This window comes from Marmota marmota, unplaced genomic scaffold (genome assembly GCF_001458135.2).
Source record: "Marmota marmota marmota unplaced genomic scaffold, marMar, whole genome shotgun sequence".
Lineage (NCBI taxonomy): Eukaryota > Metazoa > Chordata > Mammalia > Rodentia > Sciuridae > Marmota > Marmota marmota.
The window spans coordinates 18,828,410-18,841,585 of record NW_026000164.1 but is presented as its reverse complement, the minus strand read 5'-3'; the positions used below and the strand labels follow the sequence as shown (position 1 = coordinate 18,841,585).

Below are 13,176 nucleotides of genomic sequence, written 5' to 3'. Positions count from 1 at the left end.
ATCATTTTTAGTGCTTGTATTTTGTGAGAAATGATTTGATTTGCAAGTCACTTCTCAAATGCATTTTGTTTTGTGAAATAACAGAGACCTCACATGGACAGCTTGATTAATTCGGAGTACATAACTCTCATTCAAGCAAAGGAATTCATAATTGGGTGCCTACCTCTGTGCTGCAGTTGACAATGTTAACCTTTATCAAAGGTATCTTTTTAGTTGTGATTTTCATTTATACAAAAACTGACTGTCCATGTCTAATAAGTAAAATCTGAAAGAAAACATTAAAAAGTGGAGTCACTTGGTTTGTCAGAAAATCTTGTCGGATGTAGGGCTCAGTAATTCTGTAAGCTTGAAAAGCTGCATTTGTGAGTGAAATATGTATATCGTTTATAAGTGGCTGGCAATTTGTTATTCCAGTAGATCTCTTCACATCTGCCTTAAAAGTGTTGTCATACTCTTCAGTCTCAGTTACTTGGAGGAAGCCAGTCTGGGCAACTTAGGGAGACCCTGTGTCCAAACAAAAACAAAAACGAAAAACGTATTGGGGATATAGCTTAGTAGTAAAATGCTTCCTGGATTCATTAATGCCAAAAAAAGAAAGTGCTGTGTAGAGATACACATTAACAGAGTTTTGTTTAATAAAACAAGATTTTAAAATCTAACTTACAAATGAAAACTAGTTTGAGACACTTAATCATTTTGTGAGAGATTAAGAATGAAGCTTAATAGGTCAAAAAGCACAAGTATTTTCCTAATTTTGTTTCCTGAGTTTTAATTTCGTGGTAATTACACAAAGATGTTAATCTGTAATTATTCTTAACACTATGTGAAATTCTTTGGTATTGGTGAGTCATTTGATTTTTCCTGAGTGAAAGTTGTGTGAAATCCTTGGCTGAATGGTGCATAACAGTTGAGGATATGGTTTGAAGTGATTTCTCTGGGAGGAGATCATTATAATGTGTACTGTAAGTCATACAGCTATAAAATATGTATTCTCTAACGCTCCTTAATAATCCTTGTTGATCCACAGTCTCATCCCCTTTGCCAAAATTTCTGGCTAAATTTCCACCAAGTTGAAATTAGGAGATGGTCTAGGATGTGAGGTTCCCCAAAAAAAGTCTATAGTGGGAGGAGTATCATGGAGGTCTGCATATAATTATATCTCTGTATGATTTGTCTTAATGCTGATTGGCTATCCAAACCTTGTGGTCTAGTGATATGTCATTTAAGGGTCATACTTTCCAAGTTGGTTGAAGTAACATGGAGCCAACTAGCTCAGCTGAATGACATTGCCAAAGTCACAAAGTGGGGGACTTATTATTACAGTCTGTTGATTTCTTCACCAAATGCTCTTTTTGTTTTTCTCAGACCTATTTCAGAGTTTTTATTTATTCCTTATTTTTTAACCTTCAATTCTTTCTACTCACCAAATACTGTGAATTGTGTTTCCATTTATTTTTTCTAAGCTAATTTAACTTTTATTAACTTTTGTAGCCCTGGACTTCCTTGATATCCATGCATTGCTTAGGACAATTGTAGTGCTTGGAAAAAACAGGTCAACATCATTTTGAGGCAGATATGTTCTGTTATCCTTGCTTATGACAAGAGAGTAGTGAAATTTTAAAATGTATATTATTAAAGAAATAACATTTTGATATTGCTATAAACATGTACGTGTCATTTTCATTGGGGAATAGTAATGGTGGCTTTGTAGGGCAGCTCTTATGGAGGAGCTATTGGTAGAGTTTAAATTTTATAAGAGAACACATGGAATTTGGCATGCCATCAGAATTTTCATTTGCCTAGTTTCTTTCTATTTTATTTCTATCCTTTTTATCTCCGTTCCCATTTCACTTAAGTAGTTTTGATTTTCTGTTGAAGTTGGAATTTGTGTTAAGAACTGGCATTTGACTTCTGATATAGTTGAATATTAGAAATAGCTTTAACTGCCATGAAAATGATGGGTATTCTCTTTTTTTTCCCCCAAATAAAAATAACATGGCCACATAACATTTCTTCCCCCTCAAGAATGTGAATTTAGATCCAGTTCCAAATGACAAATTTCCTTCTCATACAGCCAGTGATGAAATCATCTTATAGTAACTTGTATAGACCTTAACCTAAGGAGTCATTAGAGGATAGAGTAAATGAGAGAAGACCCTTCAGGGGAAACTATCTTTTTCTGTCAAGTAGCATCTTGAACTGGATCCCAGGTCACTACTTAACACAAAAAAACAGGATGGTTCTGGTTGATCTTCTAATTAGAGTCATCATTTAGAAATTCTATTTATACAATCATGTCCCCCTAACACTGTTAAATTTGCTTAAAACCAGAATTTTATGTGGATGTTATCTGAGAACTAGAGTGTCAACAAAACATGGTGGTAGAAGAGGAGAGTGTTTGGTAGGGAAGGAAACCAGTTGTAAGAAATAACTTACAGTTATGAGATCATGTGTGTTCCTTTTCGTCTCCTGTTGAAACAGCATGAAGTGTGTGTGATGCCTATTTTGACTAAGACATTTTGACTTGGAAGTATTGAACTTCAGAAACAGCTGAAAAGATAGTAGTAACTTCATGAGTTTGAAGTTTTAAATTTAAATAAAGCAGAAAACTCTTCGTTTTTAACTGTGAATAATTTTCATAATGTAGTACTATGGAAAAGAATCAAAAGTAATCAAAGCTTATGTGTCTAGAATATTCAGTTATTGTGACTAGTCTTTGGAAAATAACATGTCTTTGTTAGTTACTGTTCACCTCTTCTCAAGTAGTTGTTGGAGATCTTAAGATAAAACAGAAACCCCAGTGTAGACAATTCCTTGATAAGTATCCAGAGGGAAAACTAGCAGTAAAATATTTTAACATGCAGTTGTTGAGCTCCCAAAGAACTTGCTTCTTCATCTAGTTTAAGCACTTGCTAAAACATGGTTCTGGACCATCTGGGATGCTGGCATTCCCAGCAGTGAATTCAGAATTCTGAGCAGTGAATTGTGACTGCCACACAAATACCAGCTTGAGGAGATACCCTTCTTCACTTTCAGTCATGAAAGCCAGATTAATTGGCAGAAGGAGAAATACACCGATATATGGAACAGTTCTGTGTGTGTGATTAAGAAGTTGCTCAAGTAGCCAATTTTGAGCTTTATTTCTTTCCTTTATTAGCATATCTCAAGAAAATCTTTCTTACAGTTAGCAAGTGTCATTAGGTTGGTATTCATTTCGTAGGCTTTTAAAATAGGAAGAAAATTGTTATCTCATGTATAACTTACAACCCATACAGTATTGACATGACATTAGTTTCAGGCTTTAAAATGAATTAATCATATATATAATCCTAGGGGGTCTCAGTTCTGCTTTGCCAAGAAATACATGAATCCTGGATATTACAGGTATTTGATAATTTTGGTTTTTTTCTTTAGGTCTTCTCCACATCTGTAAAGGTAGCTAGAATAAGCCCCAACTCCCTTGCAACTGGCATAACTTTACAAATTCAGTTGAATCAAAAGAGTGGATCTTAAATTATAAGCATATATTTGCAAATGACTCTTGAACATGTCGCATTGTAATTGCCGTATTTACCTTTGATTATTTGTTTGTGGTGCATGGGATCAACCCAGGATTTCTATCAGATTTCAATCAGAGGATTTCTAGTTTACCTTCTGACCACTGAGGACATAGATGGGTGGCTTTATATTTTTGAATTGCATCCTTATGAGATCCCACGGTACTTTTACCTTTGTAAAATCTTTGCTGTTTTACATACACATTAGCTATGCTCATAAAAGCACTAGCTGCAAAGTTGTAAGGCATAGGAAAGTAATTGTCAGCCCAACCCCCAATTTGATAAGATATTAAGGTCTAAAATATGAGATTAAATATGAGGAGAAGTCTTCTATAGGGGAAGACTTTTTTTTTTAAGTCATGTACTTAATTTTGAGATTTTTTTTTCCTTTCCCAGAAAAAATGATTTTGGTGAGTAACCAGTTATAAGTGATTTTCTTCCTTAATTATAAAGCTTCTGTTTAGAAAAATAAAAGTGGATTACCTTTCTTACCCATTACATTTAGCCTGAACAAGAGATACTTTTGATTGTATTATTCTTTAAGCTAGCCTACTTTTGTGACTTGTGTGAAATGTCTTTTGAAATTAATTAAATTAGATTAGGAAGTATGAATTATCTTTTTTATTATTTTTTTAGTTATAGATGGAAGCAATACTTTATTTATTTATTTTTATGTGGTGCTGTGTGTTTCTTTTTAAAGATTCCTTCCCTTACCATCACTTCAAAAATCTATGTAAAGTGGAGTCTTCAACCTCAAAATAATACGACAGAAAAATTAAGCAGAAAACCTCTTTGTCTTAGTCTTGGGAACATACAGTATTCCATCTTTCCAAATGACATATTTATAAACAGCTTGGGAAAGATGTTAGAATTTTTTTTTTAAGTCAGCTCATTTATGAACTAGAAGTACTTAGTGGCCAGAAACTAAGATCCCTTCAGACAGAAAGAGATCTTCAAAACCCAAAGTTGGACTGGAAATTAGATGGAGAAGATGAAGCTCCACCATCACCAGGGGAATCTCATCCTTCAGGGAAACATGCTATGATAGCAAGCAGCTCATTTGACAGTTGGACTGTGTTAAATGCCATTTATGTCATTTTAAAAACATGAATTGATTTTGTGATTATAAAAATATGCTTATCATAGAAAACTGCTAATTGTAAAGAAGGAAACCCCTTGTTAATTGATGAGGCCTCTCCACTTTCTTTTCTGACTTTTTTCCATTATGAAAAATGGCAACGTCCTGAAAAGATAAAAAAAAAAAAAAGTTAACAGAGCCATTCTCATAGTTTTCTACCACCTGCATGTAGGAAGGCCCAGACAGCAAGATATATCCCATCCTTACTTACCTTCCTTAAGCATTATCTTCTGCACAGTCTGAAAATAATAATGTTGATAAGTATCTTTAAGCCTGAAAAGTTCAGGTCATTGGAAATTTCACCCCTAAGACTCATTTGAATTTTTATGCTCTTTAGATATATGGAATCTGTTCAGACTATGAGGAGCCTTCTGTTTGTAATACACTTCATTACGTGGCCAAAATTCAACCCACACTCAAAAAGGTAGAGTTACTTTTTTGCAGAGCAAAACAAAATAGACAAAATGAACATCAGCTAAGATTAACAAGTTTTTCACCTCCATAACATTTCAGATGAGATTGTATGAGAAAACACCTTGTTGTTTCCTCTTTCCTTTAACCCTCTCTTATGGGGTTAGACTGTATCCTCAAGTACCTGAAACAGATGGAAGGCTGGCAAGAGCTATTTGGAGAATTTAAAGAGTGCTTTTTTGGGTATCAGATCTCTTCTAACATCAATTGTTTAAACATTGTTGGGTTATATTATGTTCTGTGGTCTTCCCTATCCCTTTTGTGATCCTTTCTGGTTTGCCTTTTATCCAATTCATGTGGATATTTTGGGATTTTTTTTTTTTTTAAGTACAGGTAATTTTCTAATCCCAGGTTTGGTACATATGTTATCACTACTTTGTGAGTAAATATGAGTGATCTGCTGAACAATTGCAATTGTAGAATTATGTTGTATGTAATGTACATATGGAGAAAGAATGTATTTTGTTCATTTTCTTAATAAAAAGTTATATATGGACACCACAAGATGTCTTATGTTTGCAAAATTACTTTGAAGTCAACTTTTAAAGGGTGCTTTATTCAGTTTTCCAGAAATGGAAAATGATACAGTGTAGAAGGGCCTTTGGGTGTTTGTCCTTAGAGACTGATCAAACAAAAAAATATTGGCTGAGCTCACAGAGTTTCTGGGAGATGTTTACATTTAAAAAACAAACAAACCCTGGTGAAGCCGGACACCATAGTCTGCACACCTGAAATCTCAGCAGCTTGGGAGGCTAAGACAGAAGCATCGCAAGTTCAAATCCAGCCTCAGCAATTTAGCAAGGCTCTAAGCAACTTAGACCCAATCTCAAAATAAAATTTAAAAAAAAAAAATTTTATTAGTTACACATGTCCATACAATGATCTTGACAATTCATACTCAAAGTAAATTTTTTTAAAAAAGAGCTCAGGATGTGACTCAGTAATTAAGCACGTCTGGGTTCAATCCCTAGCACCAAAAAAACTGGTGGAGCAGAGTGTGGTATACACCCCTGATTTTGGTGACAAGAGCTGGTGAGATAGCTCATGGTGAAGCACACCAGCAGCAATAAAGTAAAGGATCTAGCAAATTATTTGTCTGTTTGTCTATTTATTTGGTTTTTTGGGGGTTTTTTGTTTGTTTGTTTGTTTGTTTTGGTACTGGGGATTGAACTCAGGGGCATTCGACCATTGAGCCACATCCCCAGTCCTATTTTGTATATTAGAGACAGGCTCTCACTGAGTTGCTTAGCGCCTCGCTTTTGCTGAGGCTGGCTTTGGCAGTCCTCCTGTCTCAGCCTCCCCCACAGCTGGGATTACAGGCATGTGCCACACGTGTCTCCATTTCTTGTTATTTTAACCACAAACATTTTTCTGTGTATGTCTGTTTTGTGAATTTGGACTTGTTTCCCAAGTCTTAAGGGGTCATGCTTATATCAATTAGGAACTAAGAGAAAAAACTGGACTGAAACAGAAAATTGTAGAAAAAAATAGTAAAGGGAGAGAACCTGCAAGTGTTGCTGAATTTGGAAAAATTAACTCAGAAATATGCCAAATAAAGGCCCTAGGTTGTCTGGGTTGAGTTGTGTGAGCTCTCCATGTGGCCTCAGAATAACAGGGAGGTCTCAGCCTTTGTCATCTCCTTTCTGGCTCTGTGGTCCTACATTCTGGAGTTGTCAGCTATTCACTCCATGTGGGGATTATGTTTTCTCAACTTACAAATCAAGCCATATCTTACTGCATAGCTTTTATTTCTAGGGTGTGCTTTAAGTGTGGCTCAGAAGTCAACATTTCTTTGTGTTCTAAAAACAGGAAAACATGAGGTGCTGTGATAAGGTAAGGAATTGACCTTTCCTTGGTTAATTCTCCAAAGAATTAACACAAAGGGGTCAAACTGTAGGACACCACCCCTGACATCCGCCACTATCTTCTAGTGGGAAAACAGCAGTGAGCAAAGACTTGGTGCTGAACACCATTGAGGTGTCAGCTGCACCACTCCGGTGAGCATGCAGTTGCTGTTTTGGGCCCTATATGCCCATACTTAACTCCCACCTTCCTTTGCCTGTTGCATGTCTGAGGCAGAAAAGGAAGAGTGGAGCTTTTTGTCACAGGGAAGAGGACAGCAGAGCAGGGTGCTTTGAGTTAAGCTGCTGTGAGCTTTTCTGATGTCTGCAGTGGACCTTCCTGCTAGGTTTCTCACCCAGGAAAAGCAAGGGGAGTCAGATAAATGGCCTTGCCAGAAATATTTCCCTTACACGGGGGAGAGAAGAACGAGGTAAAAAATGGCTTGGCTAGGGAAGTTTGATGATCGGCAAAACTCAAAATGGGAGCTGAGGACACTTGGCTGTATTTGTAGCACTACCCTCTGAACTTGGCCAATAGGATGGGCAGTCAAGGAGCCAGGAATCCCGTTTACCTCCACATCCACCACCAACCTCCAGGTAGCCTTAGAAGTCTCAACTTGGTTAAGTAAATATTGGCAGCAGATGGTCTTTGCTAGGGTTCCATTGATTTTTGCTTATCCATAAATTGCCAAGGTCTTTGAAAAATACTCCGTATTTATCACAAGCATTCTCAGAGTAGCCAGACCTATTCTTCATCTATTTTTCTCCGGCAGCGGGGGCTGGGGGGGTATGCAAGACATAAGTGAGTGGTTTGGGAGGGAACTTACAGAACAGGGAGGTTGTAAATGACAAAAGAGGCATACCATTGAAATGCCAACTGAGAGCACCACTTGGTAGGCAGGGAGCGGGGTCAGTGCCCTATTCAGGAAGAATGGAGTCTTAGAAGAATTTGTGGCCTTTGATAAACTCTGAGTCACTCAGATCAGTGTGCCCGTGATCAGGGCCAGGGACCTGCAGGAAGTCCTGGCATTTGGACTCCTTCCAGTATCCTTGGCACATTTGTGAAGTTAACCTCAAAATACCCAGGCCCAACTCTGACCCACCCCTTCAGAGTGGCGTGAGCTTATAGAATTACCAAATGAAAGGAAAATCCTGTTAACAGATACTACATTCTAGAAATAAACTGAAATAAAGTCAAGCGTGAATGCTGTTAAGAATATAGGCCTGAAGAGAGAAAAGATGTAGTCTAGGCCTAAGACTAACATTTAAATGGCTGTGTAAATCTCTGCACTTCATTTCCTTAAGTGGTGCCAGCTCCCTAGACGCTACGTTAAAATGTTCTGTAAACTGAATGGTGGAGGCAAACGGACCAAATCTATCTGCCATGTTCTATAAACTGGGAATGATGAAGCCCTGAGCTAACGTGCAGCTGTAGCACTACCACCCTTGGAGATGAAAAGAATCAGAATCATCTGAGGCCTTCCCTGAACCTCCTCCTTCACTGTGTACCTGCAGAAGAGTCAGACAGAAGTCTCTCCTGACAAGTAAGCAGATCCTCTAAGGGGCAGAAATAGGGCCCGAACAGAGTTGGTTGTTTTTTATACTTATATTTGTGTTCTTCTCTTGGCCAGTTTTTCATAGCTGATCAGGGCTCAGCAACCCACATGGGATCTTCCCTGGTGGTTACTCAGCTGTACCCAAAGCATAAGCATCAGGGAGGGAGAGAAACAACAGTGCCTGAGAGAAAATGACCTCCTCTTAGGATCCACAGGGTGGCCTGAAGTGGAGTGGAGAACTCGCCACCTCTAGGATGCCCTCCTTCCTTCCTACTTCATCCCACTCCCCTCCTGCACCCACACAGATCAGTGTCACTGGTCAGTGTCACTAAGAGCAGGGGAGTTTTTTTCCATGATGAGACAGCTCAGTTAAAGAGTTTAAGTCAAGCAAAATACCAGGGCTTGAACCAGCTTACAGAAAAGCATTTTAATTGACAGTGTACAATTTCTCAAAATATATTTTTATAAGAAAATGCAATAATTAACTATAGTCTTTACAAACAAGTTTCTCAGTAAATTCCAGTGTACTTCAGACCCCTGTCCACTAAGACACATGCTCCCCCAGTCTCCTGGGCAAATTATTTTTAACATTCACTAATAAAAACAAAACCCCATGAAATAGTAATCCCCTGCTTTCCCTGGGTGTTGGGAATCAGCGCAACATTGACAAAAAGTAGGCTCTGGTTTTCTCTTGCGCTGCCTTCCCTGACTTGTTCCCTTTGATCCTCAACTACAGGAAGGTTTCCTAAGGGAGAGCTCACATAACACGGTTTCTTGGCAGAAAGAATTGCTCATTTATATCTTAGACCTATATGATGTAGTGACATAAAATAGGAACATCGCTAGACTGTTAAAACTGCTGTCACTCTGCATCTCTGGCCTTGTTAGGGTAGTTTGGGGGAAGAAATGGTGTCATGTCTGTGTCAACCTGCCTGCAAGTGGCAGTCCTTAGTTCCCTGATTTCTTTGGAGGCACACAGCATGGGACCATCAATGGATCCAGGCTTTAATCCTGTTTCTGTCACTTTATCTATGTGGGCTTCAGGTTTATCTGTGGAAAAAGACTGGACTAGATCTCTACATCTCTGTCCCTGTGACCAGAGTATCACTCTTCATCTAGTGCACCTGACCCTAGCCCTTACTGGCATGGGACTGACACTTGGTGGGAGAAGAGATCATATTTTAAAGTGAAAATGCCCAATCTGCAAGACAAATATTTTGTCCCCAGCCTGTCTTATTGAATCTTTTTGTTGTTAAAAAAGAAAACAAAAACTTGCCATTTCTAGTAAGATAGACATTTACATTCTTGTTCAGAGAAAAAAAAAAAGCCTCGCCATCTCCCTTAGCTAATGGATTTATTTTCAAAGTGTATTTACTTAAAAGCAGTGCAGGGTAGATTAACATGGCTGTTGTATTTACACTGTCAAAAATATGTATATCTATATATCAGTTTGAACTTATTCAAAGTTTCTCCAGTATGTTGTCAAAAAAAAAAAAAAAAAGGTAAAGCTCAAAAATGGTTTAAATAAATCTTCCAATAGTTTTTCTTAAAAAGCAGTGGGCATACCCGGTGTCTACTAGATTAAACCCGGACTCCGCCTTCCAGTGCAGATTTGTCTGTACGTGCTACTCTCCCACTCACAAGGCAGCATGCTGCCCACTGAGTTTCATCCAATCAAAATCTTCAGATCTATGGTTTTTGTAACTTGGGGAATTATCAGATTCACGGTTTTTGCAGCATGGGGAACCAGTGGTTTGCCACTGAAATGGAGTTCTTAAATTCTCTTTGGTACAACTGGTTCAGAGTCTTGCTAAGCCTCTGGTGTTGCCATTATCTCTTCTTGGCCCCAGAATCTGAATTATCAGACAGCACTCAGACTCAGCCATGTGGGAAGATGAGTTTTACACTTGCTGGTGGCATGGCCTGTTGATATAGAGATCCTAGCAGCAAGAGCGAGCCAACGCCAGGTGTCAGATCCGAAGTGCCACTAAAAGCACAATTTGGATGCACAAAAAGAAGGAACCTCTCAGCCCAATGCTTCCCCAGGTTCTCCCTGGATAAAACTGTGTTCACTGCCCCTGACCAGGCATGGTTTCTGCTCTCTAGTCTTCACAGTCGTCATCTCTAAGAGGCCCTCGGGCTGCATCCTTTGATCATTTGCAGAAGCAATATTTGCTGTCTCTGTCAAAAGCCCTTGCCAGTGAATGTGACCCAGAATCAGCAAAAGAGCAATAATCCAGTCTGGCCTCTCATAGGCCATGACAGAAACTCACTGGACAGACAGAACCCTGGGCAGAAAGGAAGCAAACAGACCTCTCTCCATTGTCCCAACATTCCCTCTCTTTCTCCTCCAATTGGCACTGGTCCCCATCCTGCCCACCTCCAAATACTAGTGACAGAAGAGCAGAACAGATGCATTTGGATACTGGTAACCTAGCATCTCTCGAGCTCTTGGAAAACTTCCTGGGTACAATCCATGATCACCTGGACTTCCCTGTTCCCTAGGATATTTAATGACTACAGGCCTCAGAGCAGGACACAAGGAGCTAGGAAAGGATAGACCTTTCCCCTTTGTCCCCCATCTATTCTGTTTTAAAATAAACTGTTCCAATGCAGATAGCTGGTTCCAGGGAATTTATGCCCAGGAACATACAGGCCATGGCCAGAGTTCAAAACTCCATGCAGGAGTTCCCCTCTCAGAAAACCAGATGAAGCCTCACTATGCTCCATCCTCAGTTACCTTCTACAAGACAGCTAACTGCTGAGCCTAGAAAACCCTGTGCTGGGGAACAGACATGGCTCTGTTTTCCTGAGATGCCACCAGAAACAGAACTGCAGTAGCCCCACCAGCAACACAGGGGAGAGGAAACAGCAAGGCCTAGCTCCATGCCAGAAGAGTGGGAAGTCAGGCACCTTAGAGTGCACTCATGTCCTGGCTTTTCTCTCTCTCTCGAGAATCAGAATCCATGAGGTGAGCTAACTAAGAGTCTCCAGTAGCTGAAGCTTTGGCCTTTGACACTGGAGTGCTGAATTTAAAAAAAACAAATACAACAAAACTCTCAGCAACTTGAAAAGTCCCTGAGTATCCTGTGAAACAAGTAACACCTGTCTGCCAGCAGTTTGATGAATAGATTGTCTGTTCAGGCACACCTCTGCTGATCGGGATGGGGGTGGGAGGCCTGCACAGATCTGTCTCACCACTCTTGCCCTTTCTGGCTGGGCCTTGTGGGATTCATCCATTGGCTGAGCAGTGACCAAAAAGAAACATCTTACTTTCTGTGGCTACTGCAGATTTTAATCCCTGGTGGGAGCAGAAGGCCAAAGGAGATCTTGGAGAGCGTCCATTTTCAAGGGGTGCTTGGGTAATGGGCCAGTGTCATTTCTGAGCCCTGAATCAGCTGCCATGAGGAGGCAACCCTGGGATGAGGAGCTCCTCTCTTCACCTGCCCACTGCTCCCGTGAGCGGGCCTCAAGCACACTGGGAGGCCTCTGCATCATTAAATGGATGCAAAGAAATCAGAATCCAGGAAAAGAGGTTCAAAGTGATGAATGACCTGTGCTGATCCCTGGTGCCCTGGGGCAGAGTGGGACTGAAAACTGAGTGAAAAGGGGTGTGAGGAGGGGAGGGAGAGGAGAGTACTGGCAGGTGAAGCTGGAGTCAGAGATAGAAACACGGGACCTGTCCTTATAATCAGATCCCACTGAAAAGGGTACAGGCCAGCTCTCCTCCCTAGCCCACCTACTATCGGGAGTGTTCCCCTACCCAGGGCTGCTCTGGAGAGAGGGCACAAGTGAAGAGCAGTGTGCTTGGTACAGATGAGCCCTGGAGTGAAGGGAGGAATCTGTCACCAAGTAACTGTGACCTTGTGCAAGTCGCCTGCCCTCTTCAATCCTTAGTTATCTCACTTGGGAAACGAGGGGATTGTTCTAGAGTCTGAGATCCTTTCCATGACTCTTCGTCCATCTCCCTTCTCATCCTCCAGCAGCGCTGAGCTCAGGCACTAGTGGGTTACTTTACAAGAGGGATCTAGACAACAGGATATGATCGGCTTGAAAAGGGAAAAAATTAAGGCCCTGTGGGGATTGGGAGGTAGCAACCCTTGAAGTCCACTCTTCCTCCCCCAGTCTTTCCCTCCTCAAACGGAGGAATTTTCCCCCTCTGTCCAAATGGCACTTCAGGTGGTCAGTCTGGAGCCTGTGGCACTGTCGAGGCACCAGCAGACCCAGTTAGAGATGTGTGTCTTCCTCATCTAGGTCATCCTTGGTCAGGTTGTCCAGAGGGACGATCCAGCTGTCCCCCAACTCCCCATTAAGGTTCACCACCTTCTTCTCCTGCATCTCGGAGGAGGTCTCCATCACTTCCAAGGTTGGGTTGTCATGGTAACCATTCTCCACTGTCTGTAGCTCCTCTGTGAGTCGTTGCTAGCGTGGGGAAGATGACCCAGGGAGAAAGAGTAATTTTAGAGGGTTATAAGCCTTAAGTTTTTCTTTCTTTCTTTCTTTTTTTATTTTTCCTTTGCAATATTGGAGTTCAAACCCAAGACTTCAGGCGTGCTAAGCAAATACTCTTATCACTGAGTTATTCCCCATTCCTTTTTATTTTATTTTGAGAC

At 40.3% G+C, this 13,176-nt stretch overlaps 1 protein-coding gene across 1 annotated transcript in view; it reads right to left on the bottom strand.

Annotated features, from left to right (window-relative positions):
* Positions 1-8,975: 8,975 nt before the first annotated feature.
* The window catches only part of Podxl (podocalyxin like), a 47,259-nt gene continuing 43,058 nt past the window's right edge, over positions 8,976-13,176 (bottom strand). The window contains exon 8 of the mRNA XM_015493905.2: positions 8,976-12,985. Coding sequence (XP_015349391.2) covers positions 12,791-12,985 — 195 coding nt within the window. The 3' untranslated portion in view covers positions 8,976-12,790. The remainder of the gene's footprint in view (positions 12,986-13,176) is intronic.